At 44.3% G+C, this 25,770-nt stretch overlaps 2 protein-coding genes across 4 annotated transcripts; one reads left to right on the top strand and one right to left on the bottom strand.

Moving 5' to 3' along the window:
• The first annotated feature begins 14,655 nt into the window (after positions 1-14,655).
• LOC115116310 (large ribosomal subunit protein eL32) lies at positions 14,656-22,330 on the top strand. The gene is made up of 4 exons (XM_065004305.1): positions 14,656-14,743; positions 17,466-17,566; positions 18,092-18,273; positions 22,143-22,330. Exons 2-4 carry the CDS (start codon positions 17,471-17,473, stop codon positions 22,270-22,272), a joined length of 408 nt encoding a protein of 135 aa, XP_064860377.1. The 5' UTR covers positions 14,656-14,743; positions 17,466-17,470; the 3' UTR covers positions 22,273-22,330.
• On the bottom strand, positions 22,281-25,270 carry LOC115117240 (cullin-associated NEDD8-dissociated protein 1-like). Of its 3 annotated transcripts, none has more exons than XM_065004320.1 (5): positions 24,803-25,270; positions 24,516-24,621; positions 23,886-24,000; positions 23,457-23,621; positions 22,281-23,275 (listed from the first exon to the last, which is right to left on the bottom strand). In XM_065004320.1, the coding sequence occupies exons 3-4, from the start codon at positions 23,992-23,994 to the stop codon at positions 23,473-23,475; spliced, it is 258 nt and encodes an 85-aa protein (XP_064860392.1). In that variant the 5' UTR covers positions 23,995-24,000; positions 24,516-24,621; positions 24,803-25,270; the 3' UTR covers positions 22,281-23,275; positions 23,457-23,472. The 3 variants fall into 3 exon arrangements, with proteins under 3 accessions (XP_064860392.1, XP_064860388.1, XP_064860386.1); XM_065004316.1 differs by having other exon boundaries at positions 23,886-24,075; positions 24,803-25,268; XM_065004314.1 differs by having other exon boundaries at positions 23,886-24,621; positions 24,803-25,268.
• Between the last annotated feature and the right edge of the window lie 500 nt (positions 25,271-25,770).

Here is a 25,770-nt window from a genome sequence, read left to right as displayed (position 1 = left end):
TCCCTCCCAGACTTTCTTTATATCCTTCCACTGTCCCTTTCCCCCTGATCTATATTCCATTTTTTTTTCTAGGAACTCATTAAACTTCAGCTTTGGAGTATTGGGGGTCGCCATTGTGAATTTTTAATCGTGATTCAATTTAATTCAATCGGAATTTTACCAGACTACTTGAATATAATTAGAATATACTTAGTCCGTCGTTAGTTAATAACAACGATGTATTCGAGGAGACACTATTGCTCACACTCTGCCTTATCTCAGAGCTTTTCCTTGTATATTCAGTTCGAGAAAAACGATTGGGTTGGTATAGCTTTCGTGGAGCGCGCAACCAAGGGATCTATTCGACTATATAGTCGCAATATTAAATATTATATTCAGATCTTATTTCAATTATACATCAGTCATTTTGTTCCTGATTATACATTTTACACAGAAGTTATAGATACACACAACATGGAAGTTTACATATTATACATTTTACACAGAAGTTATAGATACACACAACATGGAAGTTTACATACAACACAGAATTTTCAGATTTATTCAATAACCCTTCTTGAGTTCTCTCTCTCTCTCTCTGTCTCTCAAACCATCAACAATCTTAATGGAGACGATTACAACCACATTACATTTTAATATAAACCGTTACAAATACACGTCATCTCTCTGACCCCTATCAGCTTATCTTTATCATTGGACCTCTATCAGACTGGACTTCGACCGAGCAGCGGGACAACCTCGGCGCCAGGTTTAATGAATAGCAATTTGCTATTCCCTTACTGATATCTATCCCTATGGACCCCTTATCAGACTGGACTTCGACCGAGCCGCTGGACAACCTCGGCGCCAGGTTTAATGAATAGCAATTTGCTATTCCCTTACTGATATCTATCCCTATGGACCCCCTTATCAGACTGGATAGCAACAACCTTTTAATGAATAGCAATTTGCTATTCCCTTACTGATATCTATCCCTATGGACCCCCTTATCAGACTGGACTTCGACCGAGCCGCTGGACAACCTCGGCGCCAGGTTTAATGAATAGCAATTTGCTATTCCCTTACTGATATCTATCCCTATGGACCCCCTTATCAGACTGGACTTCGACCGAGCAGCGGGACAACCTCGGCGCCAGGTTTAATGAATAGCAATTTGCTATTCCCTTACCGATATCTATCCCTATGGACCCCTTATCAGACTGGACTTCGACCGAGCCGCTGGACAACCTCGGCGCCAGGTTTAATGAATAGCAATTTGCTATTCCCTTACTGACATCTATCCCTAATCTCTATCGTGCTGATCCCTTATCAAAATTGTACACATGTCCGACCCCTATCGGAACTACAGGCCTCAAAAGTGATCCCTCATCATTGAAAGCTATCAGACTGCGCTGACCGGGTCACGGGACAAAATTACACAATCTATCCCCTCGCTGATATCTCATCAATGATTTAATCACCCGGCCGTCGCCGGTTCGTACCACATATGTTCACTCTACTGTTCTTTGACTCGTCAGCAAATTATAAATTTACACAAGAATTCATACTTACTCGGAAATACTGATCAGAATTTAGACAGACTATACGACAATATGCAAAGTTTGATTTAACAGGTTTTGCTTACCTTGTTTATGGTGCACCTTTTAGATCAGTTTCCCGAGTTGAGCAGAATTATTGTCCTCCCCCGAATTTCTTTCACCCGTCTCTTTTTTGGAACCGTCCTTCCGTCACTCTCCTTCTCACACCCAATCAACTCACTTCGACCGGACCGTTATTCAACCATCCTCTGCTACCATGTTTTGTTGATAAAAAGATATTAGAAGGGTGAGCCGGTTAAGGATCGATTCAGACCAGGTGTTAAAATTGTACGACAAGCGACAGTTTATTTCAGAGGGAGAATATCTGGTACACGTAAATACGGCTCTTCCGTTAGTTCGTGTTGGAACAGCAGGCAGAGAGCGCGTAAACAGTCAGCACAGCCCTTATATACGTCACAGAAAGTAGGTTGACCCTAGGAAGATCGGATCTCCGGATTGGTTCAGCTGGTTGTAGTCTGTAGTCTTCCGCCATTGGCTCAGTTGTCTGTCCGTCATCGTAGGATCTTCTTCGGGCACAGTGTTCGGTTAAAAAAGGGAGATTATGTGTGTAATGTGGGAGCTATCCTGTAGGGGACCCCACAGGCTTTACTGTGAGTTGTAGCCATGTAATTAGCAGTAAGTTTAGTCACCTGCATACGAAATAGCAATTCCTTACACAGGTCATACACAGGGGGTCTAAAATGGCAACAGTACAGGCAGGGAAAAGGCTAGCATGCTCCATTCAAAAAATGTAGAACTAGGAATAGATATAGCCCTTGGTTAACTCCACACCTGTCTGCCCTTGACTAGCACAAAAACATCCTGTGGCGTTCTGCATTAGCATCAATTTTTTTAATATATTTTTTATTTATTTTACCTTCATTTAACCAGGTAGGCAAGTTGAGAACAAGTTCTCATTTACAATTGCGAGCTGGCCAAGATAAAGCAAAGCAGTGCGACAGATACAACGACACAGAGTTACACATGGAGTAAAACAAACATACAGTCAATAATACAGTATAAACAAGTCTATATACAATGTGAGCAAATGAGGTGAGAAGGGAGGTAAAGGCCATGGTGGCAAAGTAAATACAATATAGCAAGTAAAACACTGGAATGGTAGTTTTGCAATGGAAGAATGTGCAAAGTAGAAATAAAAATAATGGGGTGCAAAGGAGCAAAATAAATAAATTAATTAAATACAGTTGGGAAAGAGGTAGTTGTTTGGGCTAAATTATAGGTGGGCTATGTACAGGTGCAGTAATCTGTGAGCTGCTCTGACAGTTGGTGCTTAAAGCTAGTGAGGGAGATAAGTGTTTCCAGTTTAAGAGATTTTTGTAGTTCGTTCCAGTCATTGGCAGCAGAGAACTGGAAGGAGAGGCGGCCAAAGAAAGAATTGGTTTTGGGGGTGACTAGAGAGATATACCTGCTGGAGCGTGTGCTACAGGTGGGAGATGCTATGGTGACCAGCGAGCTGAGATAAGGGGGGACTTTACCTAGCAGGGTCTTGTAGATGACATGGAGCCAGTGGGTTTGGCGACAGTATGAAGCGAGGGCCAGCCAACGAGAGCGTACAGGTCGCAATGGTGGGTAGTATATGGGGCTTTGGTGACAAAACGGATTGCACTGTGATAGACTGCATCCAATTTGTTGAGTAGGGTATTGGAGGCTATTTTGTAAATGACATCGCCAAAGTCGAGGATTGGTAGGATGGTCAGTTTTACAAGGGTATGTTTGGCAGCATGAGTGAAGGATGCTTTGTTGCGAAATAGGAAGCCAATTCTAGATTTAACTTTGGATTGGAGATGTTTGATATGGGTCTGGAAGGAGAGTTTACAGTCTAACCAGACACCTAAGTATTTGTAGTTGTCCACGTATTCTAAGTCAGAGCCATCCAGAGTAGTGATGTTGGACAGGCGGGTAGGTGCAGGTAGCGATCGGTTGAAGAGCATGCATTTAGTTTTACTTGTATTTAAGAGCAATTGGAGGCCACGGAAGGAGAGTTGTATGGCATTGAAGCTTGCCTGGAGGGTTGTTAACACAGTGTCCAAAGAAGGGCCGGAAGTATACAGAATGGTGTCGTCTGCGTAGAGGTGGATCAGAGACTCACCAGCAGCAAGAGCGACCTCATTGATGTATACAGAGAAGAGAGTCGGTCCAAGAATTGAACCCTGTGGCACCCCCATAGAGACTGCCAGAGGTCCGGACAGCAGACCCTCCGATTTGACACACTGAACTCTATCAGAGAAGTAGTTGGTGAACCAGGCGAGGCAATCATTTGAGAAACCAAGGCTGTCGAGTCTGCCGATGAGGATGTGGTGATTGACAGAGTCGAAAGCCTTGGCCAGATCAATGAATACGGCTGCACAGTAATGTTTCTTATCGATGGCGGTTAAGATATCTTTTAGGACCTTGAGCGTGGCTGAGGTGCACCCATGACCAGCTCTGAAACCAGATTGCATAGCAGAGAAGGTATGGTGAGATTCTAAATGGTCGGTAATCTGTTTGTTGACTTGGCTTTCGAAGACCTTAGAAAGGCATGGTAGGATAGATATAGGTCTGTAGCAGTTTGGGTCAAGAGTGTCCCCCCCTTTGAAGAGGGGGATGACCGCAGCTGCTTTCCAATCTTTGGGAATCTCAGACGACACGAAAGAGAGGTTGAACAGGCTAGTAATAGGGGTGGCAACAATTTCAGCAGATCATTTTAGAAAGAAAGGGTCCAGATTGTCTAGCCCGGCTGATTTGTAGGGGTCATGATTTTGCAGCTCTTTCAGAACATCAGCTGAATGGATTTGGGAGAAGGAGAAATGGGGAAGGCTTGGGCAGGTTGCTGCAGGGGTTGCAGAGCTGTTGGCTGGGGTAGGAGTAGCCAGGTGGAAAGCATGGCCAGCCGTAGAAAAATGCTTATTGAAATTCTCAATTATGGTGGATTTATCAGTGGTGACAGTGTTTCCTATCTTCAGTGCAGTGGGCAGCTGGGAGGAGGTGTTCTTATTCTCCATGGACTTTACAGTGTCCCATAACTTTTTTGAGTTAGTGTTGCAGGAAGCAAATTTCTGCTTGAAAAAGCTAGCCTTTGCTTTTCTAACTGCCTGTGTATAATGGTTTCTAGCTTCCCTGAACAGCTGCATATCACGGGGGCTGTTCGATGCTAATGCAGAACGCCATAGGATGTTTTTGTGTTGGTTAAGGGCAGTCAGGTCTGGGGAGAACCAAAGGCTATATCTGTTCCTGGTTCTAAATTTCTTGAATGGGGCATGTTTATTTAAGATGGTTAGGAAGGCATTTAAAAAAATATCCAGGCATCCTCTACTGACGGGATGAGATCAATATCCTTCCAGGATACCCCGGCCAGGTCGATTAGAAAGGCTTGCTCGCTGAAGTGTTTCAGGGAGCGTTTTACAGTGATGAGTGGAGGTCATTTGACCGCTGACCCATTATGGATGCAGGCAATGAGGCAGTGATCGCTGAGATCTTGGTTGAAGACAGCAGAGGTGTATTTAGAGGGGAAGTTGGTTAGGATTTTTAAAAGTAGAAGTTCAAATTGTTTGGGTACAGACCTGGATAGTAGGACAGAACTCTGCAGGCTATCTTTGCAGTAGATTGCAACACCGCCCCCTTTGGCAGTTCTATCTTGTCTGAAAATGTTGTAGTTTGGAATTAAAATTTCTTCCTAAGCCAGGATTCAGACACAGCTAGAACATCCGGGTTGGCAGAGTGTGCTAAAGCAGTGAATAGAACAAACTTAGGGAGGAGGCTTCTAATGTTAACATGCATGAAACCAAGGCTATTACGGTTACAGAAGTCATCAAAAGAGAGCGCCTGGGGAATAGGAGTGGAGCCAGGCACTGCAGGGCCTGAATTCACCTCTACATCGCCAGAGGAACATAGGAGGAGTAGAATAAGGGTGCGGCTAAAAGCAATAAGAATTGGTCGTCTAGAACGTCTGGAACAGAGAGTAAAAGGAGGTTTCTGGGGGCGATAAAATAGCATCAAGGTATAATGTACAGACAAAGGTATGGTAGGATGTGAATACAGTGGAGGTAAACCTAGGTATTGAGTGATGAAGAGAGAGATATTGTCTCTAGAAACATAATTGAAACCAGGAGATGTCATTGCATGTGTTGGTGGTGAAACTAATAGGTTGGATAAGGTATAGTGAGCAGGACTAGAGGCTCTACAGTGAAATAAGACAATAAACACTAACCAGAACAGCAATGGACAAGACATTTTGACATTAAGGAGAGGCATGCTTAGTCGAGTGATCAAAAGGGTCCAGTGAGTGGAGAGGTTGGTTGGGGGTCACGGCGATTTAGACAGCTAGCCAGGCCATCGGTAGCAAGCTAGCATAGGATGGAGGTCTGTTGTTAGCCACCTCTTGCGTTCCGTCAGTAGATTAGTGGGGTTTCGTGTGGTAGAGGGGATTAATCCAAATCACACAACAACAACAAAAATAAAAACAATAGATATAGTTATAGAGGCCCAAGAAGAAAACATAATAATAATAAAAATAAATAAATTGTCCGATTGTCTATTCTGAGAGCAGCCGGTAAGACAGCTAACGGTTAGCAGCCCGCAGATGGGCGTTCAGATAACGTCGCGACGGAGGAGCCAGCCGGATCTCCTTCGGGTAGATAACGTCGGCAGTCCAGTTGTGAAGGCCCGGTGGGGCTTCGCATAGGCAGTAAAACGGGTCCGGATTGGTGACTGCAGCCCAGGAGTGATTGATGGAACTCAGGATTGATTGACAGACTTGGCTAGCTCCGGAATAATTGATGTTTGCTCCGGAATCGACGAAAGCCGATAGTCACATGGATAGCAGCTAGCTAGCTGTGAGATCCGGGTATGAATGTCCAGAGAGCAGTTGAAATCCAGGGACATGGAGAGAAAAATTGGTCCGGTATGTTCCGTTAGCTCCTGGCTAGCTTCTGGCTAGCTTCTGGCTAGTTTCTGGCTAGCTTCTTGGAGTTTCTGGCTAGCTTCTTGGAGGATTACAGATTTGAGGTAAATAATACTTTTTTATAAATATAAATTGGTGAGGCGGGTTGCAGGAGAGTGTTTTGAAGATGAGTTGATGGAAAATAAAAATAAAATGTATGTGAAAAAAGTTGTAAATATATATATATACAGGACACGACAAGACGAGGACAAAAGACGTCTGAACTGCTATGCCATCTTGGTTAGCAGAATAGCCCCCGTGATATGCAACTTTTTAGGGAAGTTAACAAAAAATATACACAGGCAGTTAGGAGAGCTAAGGCTAGCTTTTTCAAACATAAATGTGCATCCTGTAGAACAAACTCAAAAAGGTTCTGGGATACTGTAAAGTCTATGGAGAATAAGAGCACCTCCTCCCAGCTGCCCACTGCACTGAGGCTAGAAAACACTGTCACTACTATGATGAATCTACAATAATTGAGAATTTCACTGTAACTTCTCCGCTATGCAATCTGTTTTCAGAACTGGTCGTGGGTGCACCTCAGCCACGCTCAAGGTCTTAAACGATATCATAACCGCCATCGATAAGAGATATTACTGTGCAGCCGTATTCATCGACCTGGCTAAGGCTTGTTACTCTGTCAATCACAACATTCTTATTGGCAGACTCAACAGCCTTGGTTTCTCAGATGATTGCCTCGCTTGGTTCACCAACTACTTCTCCGATAGAGTTCAGTATGTCAAATCCGAGAGCCTGTTGTCCGGACCTCTGGCAGTCTCTATGGGGGTGCCACAGGGTTCAATTCTCGGGCCGACTCTCTTCTCTGTATACCTCAATGATGTCGCTCTCGCTGCTGGTGATTCTTTGATCCACCTCTACGCAGACGACACCATTCTGTATACTTCTGGCCCTTCGTTGGACAGTGTGTTAACGAACCTCCAGATGAGCTTCAATGCCATACAGCTCTCCTTCCGTAGCCTCCAACTGCTCTTAAACACTAGTAAAACTAAATGCATGCATCTTCAACCGATCGCTGCCCGCACCTGGCCGCCCATCCAGCATCACTACTCTGGACGGTTCAGACTTAGAATATGTGGACAACTACAAATACCTAGGTGTTTGGTTAGACTGTAAACTCTCCTTCCTGACCCACATAAAACATCTCCAATCCAAAATTAAATCTAGAATCGGCTTCCTATTTCGCAACAAAGCATCCTTCACTCATGCTGCCAACATACCCTCGTAAAACTGACCATCCTACCGATCCTTGACTTCGGCGATGTCATTTACAAAATAGCCTCCAACACTCTACTCAACAAATTGGATGCAGTCTATCACAGTGCCATCCGTTTTGTCACCAAAGCCCCATTCACTACCCACCACTGCGACCTGTACACTCTCGTTGGTTGGCCCTCGCTTCATACTCGTCACCAAACCCACTGGCTCCAGGTCATCTACAAGTCTCTGCTATGTAAAGCCCCGCCTGATCTCAGCTCACTGGTCACCATAGCAGCACCCACCTGTAGCACACGCTCCAGCAGGTATATCTCACTGGTCACCCCCAAAGCCAATTCTCCCTTTGGCTGCCTCTCCTTCCAGTTTTCTGCTGCCAATGACTGGAACGAAGTGCAAAAATCTCTGAAGCTGGACACTTTTACCTCCCTCACTAGCTTTAAGCACCAGCTGTTAGAGCAGCTCACAGATCACTGCACCTGTACATAGCTCATCTGTAAATAGGCCATCCAAACTTCCTCATCCCCATACCATATTTAGTTTTTCATCTTGCTCCTTTGCACCCCGGTATCTCAACTTGCACATTCATCTTCTGCACATCCTAACATTCCAGTGTTTAATTGCTATATTGTAATTAATTAGGCACCATAGCCTATTTATTGCCTTACCTCTCTTATCCTACCTCATTTGCACTCACTGTATATCGATTTTTCAACTGTATTATTGATTGTATGTTTGTTTATTCCATGTGTAACTCTGTGTTGTTGTATGTGTCGAACTGCTTTGCTTTATCTTGGCCAGGTCACAGTTGCAAATGAGAACTTATTCTCAACTAGCCTACCTGGTTAAATAAAGGTGAAATAGAAATTTAAAATAAAATAGTAACGTAGTCCAGGAAATAGGTTGTTAACAGGAAATCCGAAAGTACAGGCAGGGAATAGACAAAAAGGCATAGTTAGTGAGGCAGGCAAAAACTATCATACACAGGAGCAGGACCACCAGGACTCCAAAAGAAAGTGTCACAAAACAAACAATACCTCACAGTGACAGGGTACAAAGAACTTAACTAAATAGTGTGTGATAATGACCTACAGGTGTGTGAACAGGTGATCAGAATTCAGGTGATTGGGATCTGGGTAGTGAGCTGCGTTCCGGGGATCTAAGTGTTTGAGGGTGTGAGTTGGAAGCAGGCGTTACAGATCCGCTGTTGTTGTGTGTGGTCTATTTATGCTAATATATTTGAGACATTTACATTTACATTTAAGTCATTTAGCAGACGCTCTTATCCAGAGCGACTTAAAAATTGGTGCATTCACCTTATGACATCCAGTGGAACAGTAGTGCATCTAAATCTTTTAAGGGGGTGAGAGGGATTACTTAATCCTATCCTAGGTATTCCTTAAAGAGGTGGGGTTTCAGGTGTCTCCGGAAGGTGGTGATTGACTCCGCTGTCCTGGCGTCGTGAGGAGTTTGTTCCACCATTGGGGGCCAGAGCAGCGAACAGTTTTGACTGGGCTGAGCGGGAACTGTACTTCCTCAGTGGTAGGGAGGCGAGCAGGCCAGAGGTGGATGAACGCAGTGCCCTTGTTTGGGTGTAGGGCCTGATCAGAGCCTGGAGGTACTGAGGTGCCGTTCCCCTCACAGCTCCGTAGGCAAGCACCATGGTCTTGTAGCGGATGCGAGCTTCAACTGGAAGCCAGTGGAGAGAGCGGAGGAGCGGGGTGACGTGAGAGAACTTGGGAAGGTTGAACACCAGACGGGCTGCGGCGTTCTGGATGAGTTGTAGGGGTTTAATGGCACAGGCAGGGAGCCCAGCCAACAGCGAGTTGCAGTAATCCAGACGGGAGATGACAAGTGCCTGGATTAGGACCTGCGCTGCTTCCTGTGTGAGGCAGGGTCGTACTCTGCGGATGTTGTAGAGCATGAACCTACAAGAACGGGCCACCGCCTTGATGTTAGTTGAGAACGACAGGGTGTTGTCCAGGATCACGCCAAGGTTCTTAGCGCTCTGGGAGGAGGACACAATGGAGTTGTCAACCGTGATGGCGAGATCATGGAACGGGCAGTCCTTCCCCGGGAGGAAGAGCAGCTCCGTCTTGCCGAGTACAGAGCCAAATTAAAAAGTTGGAGCTTCAAACTGCTCTTTCCAGGACAAACTGACAGGTAAATCCAGGTAAAAGCCATGATACCTTGACATTAAATCCACTTCAAACAATCAGTGTAAATTAAAGGGGAGGCGACAGGTTAAATATGGATCTTTAAGCCTTGAGACATGGATTGTGTATGTGTGTGCGCCATTCAGAGACTGAATGTGCAAGAAAATATTCAAGTGCCTTTGAACAGGGTATGGTTGTAGGTGCCAGGCGCACCAGTTTGTGCAAGAATTGCAATGTTGCTGGGTTTCACACGCAACAGTTTCTCGTGTGTATCAAGAATGGTTCACCACCCAAAGGACATCCAGCCAACTTAACACAACTGTGGGAAGCATTGGAGTAAACATCCATTGCATTGCAGTTAATTTAATCTTTGGCTTAATACATAAAATATATTTGAGTAGTAAACAGGGAAACAACATCATCTTAGATGGGGTCAGAAGGGGTCATCGATGGTCGTTGGTTATTTACCAGGTAATAAGATTTTAAAACGAAACAAGGACTGAAGCAATAGACTCCTTATTTAGCTCAACTAGTGATTGAAATAAATAGTGTTTCTATGAAAAGATGGGTCTGGGTGACATGAAAAAAAGGAAAGGACACAGCACATCTATTAATTTACAAAGCTGGCTGCCATGGTTAACACAAACTGCTACCATGGTTACCACAAACTGCTGCCATGGTTACCACAAATTGCTACCATGGTTACCGCAAACTGCTACCATGGTTACCTCAAACTGCTGCCATGGTTAACACAAACTGCTGCCATGGTTACCACAAACTGCTGCCATGGTTAACACAAACGGCTGCCATGGTTAACACAAACTGCTGCCATGGTTAACACAAACGGCTGCCATGGTTAACACAACGGTTGCCATGGTTAACACAAACGGTTGCCATGGTTAACACAAAAGCAGGATATTGAATGCTACCTGGATCAACACAGGAAAGTAAGATAAGTAATCCTACAGTATCACAGTGAGGTCAAACAGGTGTGTGTGTGTTTATTAGTCAGATTATCCAGTGTCCACAGCAAACACTATTAATTGTTCTCTACCCCCAGTGTACGTGGTATACTATGGTCTTAACCACGTGGTGTACTATGGTCTTAACCACGTGGTGTACTATGGTCTTAACCACGTGGTGTACTATGGTCTTAACCACGTGGTGTACTATGGTCTTAACCACGTGGTGTACTATGGTCTTAAACACGTGGTGTACTATGGTCTTAACCACGTGGTGTACTATGGTCTTAACCACGTGGTGTACTATGGTCTTAACCACGTGGTGTACTATGGTCTTTGCCATGCTCTTACTAACCTTCACCTTTCCTCTGACCTTCCGATGGGCCTGGGGCTCTTGGACTGCAATTTTAGGATACACTGGCCTGACACCTGGGTGTGCCTGGACCAATCCCACCTGGCCACCCTCTACCTGCGAACTGCCTGTTAATTTAAAGTCTACAACTAACCTATACAACTCTGGATACGTTGTCTTAACAACTTGTGTCAATTATAATTAAAGATAGTCAGTCTCTCGGTCTCTGGATCATTTCTCCTTAATGTATTTTTCATGTCAGCCAGGCCCATATTTTCAAAGAAACTGATTGTATTGTATTTCAACCACATAAAATATGCATTGAAGCCGAACTGTAACGGTCTTCTTCCTCCTCTGACGAGGAGTAGTAGGAAGGATCGGAGAACCAATGCGCAGCGTGATAAGTGTTCATGATAATTTTAATAGAACACAGAAAAATACTAAATAACACTGTGACATAACAAAAACCTAACCAGTTCCGTGTGGAACACACAGACACAGAAAATAATCACCCACAAATCAAGGGTGAAAACCAGCTGCCTAAGTATGGTTCTCAATCAGGGACAACGATTGACAGCTGCCTCTGATTGAGAACCGTACCAGGCCAAACACAGAAATACCAACTCATAGAAAAACAAACATAGACAACCCACCCAACTCACGCCCTGACCATACTAAAATAAAGACATAACAAAAGGTCAGAACGTGACACGAACTGAAAAAAAATGGGTTGGTCCAGCTACCGTCCAGCAAGTTTTCACTCCAACCCTGTTCCTGGACAGCTACCGTCCAGCATGTTTTCACTCCAACCCTGTTCCTGGACAGCTACCGTCCAGCAAGTTTTCACTCCAACCCTGTTCCTGGACAGCTACCGTCCAGCAAGTTTTCACTCCAACCCTGTTCCTGGACAGCTAACGTCCAGCATGTTTTCACTCCAACCCTGTTCCCGGACAGCTACCGTCCAGCATGTTTTCACTCCAACCCTGTTCCCGGACAGCTACCGTCCAGCATGTTTTCACTCCAACCCTGTTCCTGGACAGCTACCGTCCAGCAAGTTTATACTCCAATCCTGTTCCTGGACAGCTACCGTCCAGCATGTTTTCACTCCAACCCTGTTCCTGGACAGCTACCGTCCAGCAAGTTTTCACTCCAACCCTGTTCCTGGAGAGCTACCGTCCAACAAGTTTTCACTCCAACCCTGTTCCTGGAGAGCTACCGTCCAACATGTTTTCACTCCAACCCTGTTCCCGGACAGCTACCGTCCAGCATGTTTTCACTCCAACCCTGTTCCTGGACAGCTACCGTCCAGCAAGTTTTCACTCCAACCCTGTTCCTGGACAGCTACCGTCCAGCAAGTTTTCACTCCAACCCTGTTCCTGGACAGCTACCGTCCAGCATGTTTTCACTCCAACCCTGTTCCTGGACAGCTACCGTAATAGGGTTGGAGTGAAAACCTACAGGAGGGTAGCTCTCCAGTAACAGGGTTGGAGTGAAAACCACCTACAGGAGGGTAGCTCTCCAGTAACAGGGTTGGAGTGAATACCTACAGGAGGGTAGCTCTCCAGTAACAGGGTTGGAGTGAAAACCTACAGGAGAGTAGCTCTCCAGTAACAGGGTTTGAGCGAAAACCTACAGGAGGGTAGCTCTCCAGTAACAGGGTTGGAGTGAAAACTTACAGGAGGGTAGCTCTCCAGTAACAATGTTGGAGGGAAAACCTACAGGAGGGTAGCTCTCCAGTAACAATGTTGGAGGGAAAACCTACAGGAGGGTAGCTCTCCAGTAACAGGGTTGGAGGGAAAACCTACAGGAGGGTAGCTCTCCAGTAACAATGTTGGAGGGAAAACCTACAGGAGGGTAGCTCTCCAGTAACAGGGTTGGAGGGAAAACCTACAGGAGGGTAGCTCTCCAGTAACAATGTTGGAGGGAAAACCTACAGGAGGGTAGCTCTCCAGTAACAGGGTTGGAGTGAAAACTTACAGGAGGGTAGCTCTCCAGTAACAGGGTTGGAGGGAAAACCTACAGGAGGGTAGCTCTCCAGTAACAATGTTGGAGGGAAAACCTACAGGAGGGTAGCTCTCCAGTAACAGGGTTGGAGTGAAAACTTACAGGAGGGTAGCTCTCCAGTAACAGGGTTGGAGGGAAAACCTACAGGAGGGTAGCTCTCCAGTAACAGGGTTGGAGGGAAAACTTACAGGAGGGTAGCTCTCCAGTAACAGGGATGGAGGGAAAACCTACAGGAGGGTAGCTCTCCAGTAACAGGGTTGGAGGGAAAACCTACAGGAGGGTAGCTCTCCAGTAACAGGGATGGAGTGAAAACTTACAGGAGGGTAGCTCTCCAGTAACAGGGATGGAGTGAAAACCTACAGGAGGGTAGCTCTCCAGTAACAGGGTTGGAGGGAAAACTTTACAGGAGGGTAGCTCTCCAGTAACAGGGTTGGAGGGAAAACCTACAGGAGGGTAGCTCTCCAGTAACAGGGTTGGAGGGAAAACCTACAGGAGGGTAGCTCTCCAGTAACAGGGTTGGAGGGAAAACCTACAGGAGGGTAGCTCTCCAGTAACAGGGATGGAGTGAAAACCTACAGGAGGGTAGCTCTCCAGTAAGAGGGATGGAGTGAATACCTACAGGAGGGTAGCTCTCCAGTAACAGGGATGGAGGGAAAACCTACAGGAGGGTAGCTCTCCAGTAACAGGGATGGAGAGCCCTGCCCTATAGGTTGTGTAACTCCATATGATTAAGCCTATGTCAACACAGATCGGAATGTTTGATATTCTTCTACTGAATACATTTGATAGTAGTTCATCTCCAAAGCTAATCACTGAATTTCCTACTAAAAGGACTCGGTCAGGTTGACAAACTCTCTGATTGTGCTGCAACACAGAAATAGGACTTGATTTCATTCAAATTAACCTCAACGTAAAGCAATATTCTCTTTTATTTTGTATTGTCTTTATATGCATTAAAATGGAAAATGCAATGTCCTCCAAATGCAAGACATCCTCCAGCGATTTCTCAACTTTTACTTTTGAAAAGCGATAAACATTTTTTTTTTTTTTATGAACCTTTATTTTACTAGGCAAGTCAGTTAAGAACAAATTCTTATTTACAACGACGGCATACCAAAAGGCAAAAGGACTCCTGTGGGGACGAAGGCTGGGATAAACTTTAATTTGATTTTAAATAGTACAAAACACATTACGACAAGAGAGACACCACAACATATAGAGAGACCTAAATACATCAACGTAGCATGACAATGGCAACACAAATCCCTGACACCTTGTACTTCCAAAGTCAGCCATGCTATTGTAAACCAGTCAAATTTTGAGTGATTAAAATACATTTTTGTAAGCCTGATTTTTGTCTGATTCTTTTCTACGTTTTATATGTTCTCCTGGAGTTGTTCTTTTCTACTCCATCGCTCTGATTCTATTTCATTCTTCCCCTTTATTACCCAGAATTCCGTTCCAATCTCCTCCCCTTCTCCCTGGCCTCAACTACCTGTAGGCAGCATTCAGCCCAAACGGTAAGTAAGAATGTCCATCTGTCATCATCTTTATAAATGTATGACTCTAGTCCTTAAAAAAACAACGGCATTCATTAAATATTCAATCAAACGTTATACACATTTCGTTATTGTATTTTGTAGATATGTGTCACTTTTGTTTCAAGAAAAACGGGCACTGAAATGTCGAGTCGAAAGATGGTTGCCTAACCTAGTGTTATTAAAAACTGCTCGCTAACAGCTGAGGAGATCCGTCCAGTTATGGACACGGAATATAATGCTCATGTATGCCCACTGATCTAACGATAGGGAAAAGCTGGAGAACGGGTCGGTTCACAGTTTTCGGGACAAGATATCTAGTAGTGAACTGTAGTGGAGTGACGTGATGTATCAACGTGATGTATCACAGTAGCAGCGTCCAATACATTACTTCTGACACATTGTGACAAGTCGTACAGTACCGAACGTTAAACATCAAATGAACACATCTTCAAAAAAAAGATGCAGGCACATCAAGCAAGCAAGCTGTGCGAAATAGAGCTGCTAAGTTAGTTCGCGTAGCAAAGGAAGCTACTGTCGTGTTCTTCACACTTGTAAAATCATCTCAATGTAGTGTGTTGGCTAGGCTAGCAAGCTAGCGACACGAAACGAATATAAACACAATATGTAAAATCATCTCAATGTAGTGTGTCTAGGCTAGCAAGCTAGCGACACGAAACGAATATAAACACAATATGTAAAATCATCTCAATGTAGTGTGTTGGCTAGGCTAGCAAGCTAGCGACACGAAACGAATATAAACACAATATGTAAAATCATCTCAATGCAGTGTGTCGGCTAGGCTAGCAAGCTAGCGACACGAAATATAAACACAATATAAACATCTCAATGCATGTAAAATCATCTCAATGTAAAATCATCTCAATGCAGTGTGTTAGGCTAGCAAGCTAGCGACACGAAACGAATATAAACACAATATGTAAAATCATCTCAATGCAGTGTGTCGGCTAGGCTAGCAAACGAATATAAACACAATATGTAAAATCATCTCTCAATGCAGTGTAAAATCATCTCAATGTCGGCTAGGCTAGCAAGCTAGCGACACGAAACGAATATAAACACAATATGTAAAATCATCTCAATGCAGTGTGTCGGCTAGGCTAGCAAGCTAGCGACACGAAACGAATATAAACGCAATATGTAAAATGTTGGTCCCATGTTTAATGAGCTGCGATAAAAGATACCTACAAAACGTTTTATATTGCTCAATTTGTGTACACAGTTGTTTATCCGTGTTAGTGAGCATTTCTCCTTTGCCAAGATAATTCATCCAATTGACAGGTGTGGCATTACAAGAAGCTGATTAAACAGCATGATCAATACACAGGTCTGCCTTGTGCTGGGAATATGCATGATGCATTTATATTTTTGTTCAGTACATATTATTTAGCTGGATGACTTTGCGTCCAAGAGAATAGCCCACTAAACTCAAATCCGCTGTGTCCTTCACATCAACGGAGTTGTGCACTGACTAGAGTGAGTGGACAATAGATCCGATGTCTCTCAATTATTATTTTTTTAACTACAGATTTCAGCACCCAGAGAATAGCAACAGGACAATTTTTAATAAACTTCATTTTTATATGTCGGAGCTCTAGTCCACCCACATTAGATGCCCACAGTAAACTCCATTGAGGTGAAAAAGTTAAGTTGGTTATCAAGATGCCAATCATTCAGTCGTTTCATATAACCAGTAGCTAAACCAACACGCATGACAAGTGGTTGGGGCTCCTGAGTGGCGCAGCGGTCTAAGGCACTGCATCTCAGTGTAGAGGTGTCACTACAGACCCAGGTTCAATTTCAAGGCTGTATCACAACCGGCCGTGATTGGGAGTCCCATAGGGCAGGGCACAATTGGCCCAGCATCATCTGGGTTTTGCCGGGGTAGGCCATCATTGTAAATAAGAATTTGTTTTTAACTGTTAAGTCAGTTAAGAACAAATTCTTATTACCTACCTCATCCCCATATTTGTTTTTCTGTTCTTTTGCACACCAGTATCTCTACTTGCACATCCTCATCTGAATTTATATCACTCCAGTGTAAATTGTAATTACTTCGCCACTATGGCCTATTTATTGCCTTACCTCCTTACTTCATTTGCACACACTGTATACAGGTTTTCTATCGTGTTATTGTCTGTATGTTTGTTTATGTGTAACTCTGTGTTGATTCTGTCACACTGCTTTGCTTTATCTTGGCCAGGTTGCAGTTGTAAATGAGAACTTGTTCTCAACTGGCCTACCTGGATAAAAAAAGTTTTAATTAAAATATAATGTGTGAGTGGTAACTGGTCTCAAACCAGTTAGGTAGCTAACAACTCCCGGGCTCTACAGTGCTATCATTTTGGTTGCATATGCTCCTAAATATTTTGCTGTGCTACCTAGAATTTTATTTGTGAGCACCAGTGCCCCTAGGAAGAAAAATCACCCATACACCATTTAGTAGCTCAGAAAGAAAATAGGTTCTTCAGGAGATGAGCTCCTTTGTAATTGCTGGACATTCTTATCATTAATACTTAGAATATTTTTAATTGCACTCTGAAATGAAATCTAAAATGTCAGTATAGAGCCCTGAACAAGGTGGCTAAAGCTAGCTAAAAAAGGGTTGTAAATCCACTGGGAAGGAAGATGAGACTGCTTGTTTCTCCAGACTACTGCTGACTCCTGTTTTCTGTACCTCCAGGCAACATGGCAGCTCTCAGGCCTCTGAAAAGGCCTAAGATTGTCAAGAAGAGGGTGAAGAAGTTCATCAGGCATCAGTCAGACCGCTATGTGAAAGTCAAGGTACGGTTCAGACCACAATTACCTGGGTTTGAGCAACGGTATTTCAACCCTTTTGTTACATTAGATGTGCTGAACCAGATTCACATTTTATTAGGATGCACGGAAAAGTAGTGTTCCTTCTTGGACAAGTTCAGGTACTCCCTTCATCACGGGGCGGCAGGGTAGCCTAGTGGTTAGAGCGTTGGACTAGTAACCGGAAGGTTGCCAGTTCAAACCCCCGAGCTGACAAGGTACAAATCTGTCGTTCTGCCCTTGAACAGGCAGTTAACCCACTGTTCCTAGGCCGTCATTGAAAATAAGAATTTGTTCTTAACTGACTTGCCTAGTTAAATAAAGGTAAAAAAAAAAAAAAAACATCATCTGATGACGACTCCCTTCAGTTTCCACTAGCTGATCTTTTGACCAATCGGAGCATCTCTTTTTTGCCAAGAATGGTGTGAATGCAGCCTTTAGATAAACGTTAATAGCTGGTTCCTGTATTTACAGGATACGGCCTTAATCCTTATCCATCTTCTCCTTTTGTAGCAAAACTGGCGTAAACCCAGAGGAATCGACAACAGGGTGCGGCGGCGCTTCAAGGGCCAGATGCTGATGCCCAACATCGGCTACGGCAGCAACAAGAAGACCAAACACATGCTGCCCTCCGGCTTCAGGAAGTTCCTGGTGCACAACATCAAGGAGCTGGAGGTCCTCATGATGAGCAACAAGTAAGATCCCAACCACAGGTGTCTATTTTAGTGAATATCTTAGGTTCTGAACAAACAGAGTAAAAACTCAGATGACTAGGGATAAAAATAAAAGCTCAAACCAAGTTCCCCCCCCACCCCACTGGGTCATACGGTTGCAAAGACGACATACATGACATCACACAAGCACGTCTTTATACCTTCTGACCAGGAGGAGTCACCTCCTTGCATGTCTAAGATAACCAATCCTTCTCTGGTGTTAGACAGAAACACAGTAGGTTCTTCTTACTGGTATTGTCACGGCCCTGCCTGTCTCTAGGAACCTCATGGGCCTGGAAGCGAGGATGTATGTGTGAGATGTTCTTCGATGTGCCTCCCCCCACTTTCCAGCAGTATCTTCTCCATCTTTTGACCTTGTCTGGAGTTGAGTTCCACATCCCTCATGGTCCTGGTTCTGCAGCCACTGGCCTGCCTCATCAAGAACTGACCTTGCCCTTTGTTCCTAAGGAGAGAGGCATTCACATTCTACAATAATATATTTGAACAGAATATGAACTTTCTGCCTCCCGGGTGGTTAAGGGCGCTGTACTATCAGAGTCCCTGGGTTCGTAACCGGCCGCGACCGGGAGGTCCGTGGGGCGACGCACAATTGGCCTAGTGTCGTCCGGGTTAGGGAGGGCTTGGTCGGTAGGGATGTCCTTGTCTCATCGCGCACCAGCGACTCCTGTGGCGGGCCGGGAGCAGTGAGCGCTAACCAAGGTTGCCAGGTGTACCCTCCGACACATTGGTGCGGCTGGCTTCCGGGTTGGATGCACGCTGTGTTAAGAAGCAGTACGGCTGGTTGGGTTGTGTATCGGAGGACGCATGACTTTCAACCTCTCCCGAGCCCGTACGGGAGTTGTAGCGATGAGACAAGATAGTAGCTACTACAATAATTGGATACCACGAAATTGGGGAGAAAAAAGGGGTAAAGTTTTTTTTTAAAGAATATGAACTTTCTGTATTTTTTTTTTCTCAATCATTAATTTTCCATATCACTTCCCACACACCAATTTCCTCTTGACCCTTCCTTGACCCCTAATATATACATTCCTTATGAATATAAAGTAATCAGTATGGTAACATGAATAAGTATATTTCAAGATAGAATCCAACAGGTGAAATGTTGTGTTGCAGATAGAAATGTAATGAATAGACCTGACATGACTCCCTATTCTTCATGAGACAGAAATACCAAGAGTAGAACATACTATCTGAACGCTCTGTAACGTAGAACAGGCCACCGATGGCTGTATTTGGCCTGGTGCTGTGTTCATAATGGCGTAAACTAGAGGAATGTTCAACTAGATGCCTGCTATGTACGGAACAAACGTGTTTCCTACATGTAGAATAAGGAGTCATGTTGGCTTTAGTCGTGACTTATTGGTAATGTTTCACAACGTTTTCCTATTGAACACAGCCCAGATGTCAGGCTCATGATACAGCATATGGTGCAATGTTATGTTTGTTTTGGTTGACTTGAGTCAATATTTCATGTGAATGCCATCTTTTTTTGGACTTTCCCTGTTTTTTCCCACCCATTTACACTATTTCATTTGGATTGTATGTGTTCATTCATGTGCAATATTTCATATGGCAGGGCTCTAAAAGTGCGCCCACAGATTTTGCTAAAATGTTATCTTTGTTTGTGCATTGTGTGCCAAGGAGAAAATTCTCCCAGATAATAATTGTAATGGTCAAGCTTCGCTGTAGCAGTGTTTCAGAGAAAAAAAAGCGAGTGCAGATTCGTTAGCATCATGGTAGCACCATTACTGCAGCAAAAAGAGCTTGCTTCTAGCCCAAAAGATCAGACCCATATTACTGACCTATATTACCGGTGCAACGAATCGCTGGGAGAGCATTTTGCATTCATAAACCATATGCAACATGGTTGTAAAATGACTCGCAGTGTTAACCATTTGTTTACACTTTGTTCAGTCATCATACCTCATTGGCTAGCTAGCTAACAACCTGGTAACTGTACCAGTATAGCCAAACATTTGGGGCCACAGAAAAGGGATAGCTTCTTCAGGAGACCAATGACATCTCTTTTGCATGTCATCATCACAGACCTGATATTTTTAAAGAGAGAGGGTACCATTTTATTCCAATGTAACGCATCTCAGAAGAAAACAAGTGCTTTTACACAATGTCGATACCTTTTGTTCCACAAGACTTTGTAATTTCAATGACTGGTATTCGTATTAACATTTGAGCTTTTATAATAAACAAAATTTTAGTTTCTAGGACACAACAAGAGTTCATAGGCTCTATCTCAATAAAAAAAAATGTCATGCGACGCTCCTGACTTTAATCTGGATCCTTGTTTGTCTATCCTGGTGGAACCAGCCTGATCTCTCAATAGATCCTTGTTTGTGTGTCCTAGCCTGGTGGAACCAGCCTGATGTCTCAATATATCCTTGTTTGTGTGTCCTATCCTGGTGGAACCAGCCTGATGTCTCAATAGATCCTTGTTTGTCTATCCTGGTGGAACCAGCCTGATCTCTCAATAAATCCTTGTTTGTGTGTCCTAGCCTGGTGGAACCAGCCTGATCTCTCAATAGATCCTTGTTTGTGTGTCCTATCCTGGTGGAACCAGCCTGATGTCTCAATAGATCCTTGTTTGTGTGTCCTATCCTGGTGGAACCAGCCTGATCTCTCAATAGATCCTTGTTTGTGTCCTATCATGGTGGAACCAGCCTGATCTCTCAATAGATCCTTGTTTGTGTGTCCTATCCTGGTGGAACCAGCCTGATGTCTCAATAGATCCTTGTTTGTGTGTCCTATCCTGGTGGAACCAGCCTGATCTCTCAATAGCTCATATCCTGAATCAAAATGTGAACGTAGCGATCTGTCTGCTTGACCAGGCTATATGGGTCCTGCTTGACCAGGCTATATGGGTCCTGCTTGACCAGGCTATATGGGTCCTGCTTGACCAGGCTATATGGGTCCTGCTTGACCAGGCTATGTGGGTCCTGCTTGACCAGGCTATGTGGGTCCTGCTTGACCAGGCTATGTGGGTCCTGCTTGACCAGGCTATGTGGGTCCTGCTTGACCAGGCTATGTGGGTCCTGCTTGACCAGGCTATGTGGGTCCTGCTTGACCAGGCTATGTGGGTCCTGCTTGACCAGGCTATGTGGGTAAAGCGGTGTCCTGCGTAAAGCGGTGTTCTGCGTGGGTATATAATCCCCTGGAGATATAGTAGCGTCTGACTCCTCCTCTGGGTGGTCTGCCTCTGGGTCATCTGACTCTGCCTCTGTCATCATGGCCTGCTGGGTCGTCCATACTCATGCCAAGGGTTTGAACAAGGAGGGAGAGCAAGGCAGAGGAAGTACTCATTCTATCCCTAGCTCTCCCTGTAGCCAGGAGGTGGAAGTTAACCTGCCATGTTCCAGACAGTCTGAAAAGCAGACTGGAACTAGCTTGACTGAACTCAGAATACATAAAGATCAAAGGCTTTACTTGGTGTGGAATAATGGCATGTTCCACAATAGATTTTTCATTGATGCATGGCTCTTCAAATTGATTTGTTTGAACGGGTTGGGGTCAATTCCATTTAATGAATTGAAAATGGAGGAAGAGTAAGCGAGAGGGTTCACTGACGTCAAAATCTGTCCATGATAAGCAGACCGCCTTGCCTTCCCGCCTTCGGGACAACGACTCCCATGGTTAGGGAGGAGACGAGACCGTCTTATCATTTATATACAGTATCTTTGTTAAAAAGCATTGAAACATTATAATTTATGTATACTTCCTGAATTAAAACGTAATTGACCCTAACCCTGATGACAGTCGTTTCCTTGTTTCCCCTCTTGTGTCTGTTACTATAACCTTTCCCTTGTTCCCCACAGGACCCATGCTGCAGAGATAGCCCACAATGTGTCGTCAAAGAACAGGAAGTTGATCGTGGAGAGGGCTGCTCAGCTTGCTATTAAGATCACCAACCCCAACGCCAGGCTACGCAGCGAGGAACACGAGTGACTCAGACCCACCTGTTATCTGTTTATTGTTTGTTCAATAAATGATCTATACGTGTAAAGAGTATTTACCATCTTGTTTGCCCGGTCATCAATGCTTTAGAGTATTGATGAGTCTTAAGTTTCACACACTAGATGGTGCACAGTTAACAAATTAACTAAACATTTGTTTATTTTCAATGTATTTGTTGGGAATACTGTATCGACATCACAGCTCTACAAAATGGCGGTGAATACCACCGGCTTTGAAAAGTCATTTTTAACAAAGTATTACCTGAATGTCAAGAAGGCACGTTTTCAACTCAACGGTGATTTCAAGGTAACAAGTAGCATTAAAATATATTTTTCAAAGTCCTTTTAATATCGTACATATATATATGTCAAAGGCATGTTTCAAACGATCAACTTTCAAGGCAGAATAGGAATAATTTGAGGCAGTGAGTATGGCCTATGACAGCCATGCAAGGCATCTATCCAAAACTACAACTACCTGGTCACAGAGTAGTAGGACTGTCTGTTTTATTTAACCAGGAAAAGTCCATGGGTGTAAGGGTCTGTAGCCTTCCCCGATCTGAGAGCTTTCAGGAGGTCGTTGTTCCCAGCCTTGGTGACCACCGGTGCTTGGAAGAACTAGGATGACAGAGCGAGACCCTCATTGGAGCAACTGGGGAATGAACCAGATGAAACACACCAGGTAGGACAGTGTTCCCGATCTTGGGACAGGGAGGAGGGACACACCTTAGCCATACAGGTGAGTATCACTGCCGTCTGGGATATGTGCTTATTGCTCTCCTCGATCAAAGCAAGGTAGCTCGTTGAGCACGGCCTCGATCATGGGTGGCTTCAGGCTGTTGCTCGTCATGGTCATGTTGAGATCGGTTAGCTTGAAGGCTCGTTGGTTCTTCGAGGAAGGAGGCCAGGATGGGGATGCCTTCAGGATTGACTTCCGACCTTCAAGCCTAAGGGGCAATGCAGCGATGAGAGTCGGGGTCTTCACCGTTGTCAACCTGGGAAGAGTAGAGAAGATACTACTATGGTGCCCTTGAGCAAGGCACTTAACCCCCCAAAATAGTTCTCCATCCAGGGAAGCGACACAGTGTTGGAGGGATGGAGCAGTTTAGGGGTCAAGGTACATCAGCAGAAGATGTTACCTTGGATACTGATGGTCCTCCTCTCTACCCTGCCTACCTGGTGATCTTGTTCTTCAGCCTCTCCAGGAAAATCTAGGTGACACGTGACCCATACAAGAAATGGCCTTCCACTTCATGGTCTTTGACTGCAGCCTCTTCAGGGTGCCAGCGAACAAGTCCTTCACGTAGGGCTTGACGTCAAATGAAGAAGCAGGTAGTTTGTCTAGAATAGAAGATAATTGATGTTTTATTGTCCATTTGGCTATAACAGAAATCGGGACAAACACTTTGAGAGGGTCAGACACGGCGCAGCATCCATGGATGGAGAGCTATTTTTGGGGTTAAGTGCCTTGCTCAAGGGCACCATGGTAGGGTCAGTAATGATCTGACACCAGCAGCTATCCAGTTGCCAATTCAGTCTCCACTTTCTCATCACCTGAGAGGTGATCTTTTCCTGGTCCACCTCTCTAACCTCTGGGCTTCTTACCACCTAATGGGTGTCTGATCATCTGCTGAGTGACCAGGAGGGTCTCGGAGGTGATCTTATAGAAGGGGTCCTCCATACGCTGCACCGCCGTGGGCAGAATAACCTTCATGTGAGGCTGGAAGACGTAAGGAGGGTGGATGCACATTAGGACAGAGGGCATTGATCTTCATGTTGGACGAGGTAGACTTCTCTGAGTAAATGATAAAGCGAGAGGTTAATATGAATGTCAAGTTGACTTCTTGGCAGTGTACCAATAGACATCGCAACACTATTTCCTTTTTAAGTTACTGTGGGTAACTATCTAGGGACAGGAAGTAGTCCTGATTTAAGTACAGAGAAGAAATGAACAATTGTTGTAGCCTATCACTACAGTAGGCCCAGAGTTTGTCGAGGAAAAACCGCTGGCCCAAGAAATAAACAATTTTACCTTTTAAGTTGGCAAGTCAGTTAAGAACAAATTCTTATTTACAATGACGGCCTAGGAACAGTGGGTTAACTGCCTTGTTCAGGGGCATAAAGACAGATTTTTACCTTGTCATTCAATCTAGCAACCTTTTGGTTCCTGGCCCAACACTCTAACCACTAGGCTACCTGCCAGAATGCAGTAAATTAATATCTAAGTGAAGTTACCCGATGTGAGACTGGTATGTTGTATGCAGTACGTTGGCCAGCCCTGTCTAGACTCCATGCTCTTCTCTTTCAGCTGCTTGTGGAGAGCCTTCGCTACTGTGGGGACCTGGGCAAAAAAACAAACAAATCTTTTGAAAATCCCACCACTGAGGGAAAGTTCAGATAAAACTTACAAGGACAAGCCCGGCTGTTGTCTTTGATTAGGACTCACTTTAAAATACATTTTTATCTCAATGAGACTAGCCTGGATGAAAAATGGTTTAACAGCAGCAAAAATAACAAGCTACCTGTTTCTTAAGCAGAGTGATAGCTGGTTCTTCTTAAGCAGAGTGATAGCTGGTTCTTCTTAAGCAGAGTGATAGCTGGTTCTTCTTAAGCAGAGTGATAGCTGGTTCTTCTTAAGCAGAGTGATAGCTGGTTCTTCTTAAGCAGAGTGATAGCTGGTTCTTCTTAAGCAGAGTGATAGCTGGTTCTTCTTAAGCAGAGTGATAGCTGGTTCTTCTTTGCCTCCGGGTTCTGCTGCGATGAGTCCCTCAGAGGGCCTGGTCAGTTTAAGGAAAGCGACAAAGGCGACGAATATATCCGTCTTGACGTTCTCCTCCCTCCCTTTAAACCGAGGCAGCAAGCTGGAGCCACTGAACCATACAGCTCCACGAGCAGGTCTCTTCGCTCCTTCCAGCTCATATCGTCACTGTACTCGTCACCTGACTACAGGGGGCAGGGCAGCGTGTGAAAAGCAAAAATCTTTGGAAAGCACATTCGAACTCCTACAAAATGATGGCAACTTAGTTTCATATTTTTAAACATTGCACATTTTAACAGTGTACATGAACAAATAAATAAACAAATAAACAGTGTATATCACTGTTTTATGAAGTTGTTGCTGCAATCACTGAGAAAAAATGTGGCTTTGCTACTGTATATCTATGGAAATAAAGACATTCACAACAACACCTTGGTTCCTTAAACTCTCCGGCCTGTGAATCCATGGACTCATCCCCATTCACATCGTAATTCTAGTGGAGGTCTGTAGTTATGACTGTAGTTATAGGTCTGTAGTTGTGACTAGTTATAGGTCTGTATTTATGGCTATGTAGTTATGGCTATGTAGTTATAGGGCTGTAGTTGTGACTGTAGTTATGACTGTAGTTATAGATCTGTAGTTATAGGTCTAGTTATGGCTCTGTAGTTATAGGTCTGTAGTTACGACTGTAGTTATAGGTCTGTAGTTACGACTGTAGTTATAGCTCTGTAG

The sequence above is a fragment of the Oncorhynchus nerka genome, linkage group LG2, assembly GCF_034236695.1.
Source record: "Oncorhynchus nerka isolate Pitt River linkage group LG2, Oner_Uvic_2.0, whole genome shotgun sequence".
In the NCBI taxonomy this organism is placed as follows: domain Eukaryota; kingdom Metazoa; phylum Chordata; class Actinopteri; order Salmoniformes; family Salmonidae; genus Oncorhynchus; species Oncorhynchus nerka.
This window is presented reverse-complemented; position numbering and strand designations above follow the sequence as displayed.

Excerpts from the sequence above, each read along its gene's own strand:
- LOC115116310 (XM_065004305.1), top strand. The coding sequence starts at position 17,471 with ATGGCAGCTCTCAGGCCTCTGAAAAGGCCTAAGATTGTCAAGAAGAGG. Across the intron at positions 17,567-18,091 it reads ACCGCTATGTGAAAGTCAAG|CAAAACTGGCGTAAACCCAG; the intron begins GTACGGTTCAGA and ends CTCCTTTTGTAG. Across the intron at positions 18,274-22,142 it reads GTCCTCATGATGAGCAACAA|GACCCATGCTGCAGAGATAG; the intron begins GTAAGATCCCAA and ends TGTTCCCCACAG.
- LOC115117240 (XM_065004314.1), bottom strand. The coding sequence starts at position 24,045 with ATGCCCTCTGTCCTAATGTGCATCCACCCTCCTTACGTCTTCCAGCCT. Across the intron at positions 23,622-23,885 it reads GATCAGACACCCATTAGGTG|ACAAACTACCTGCTTCTTCA; the intron begins GTAAGAAGCCCA and ends CTTCTATTCTAG.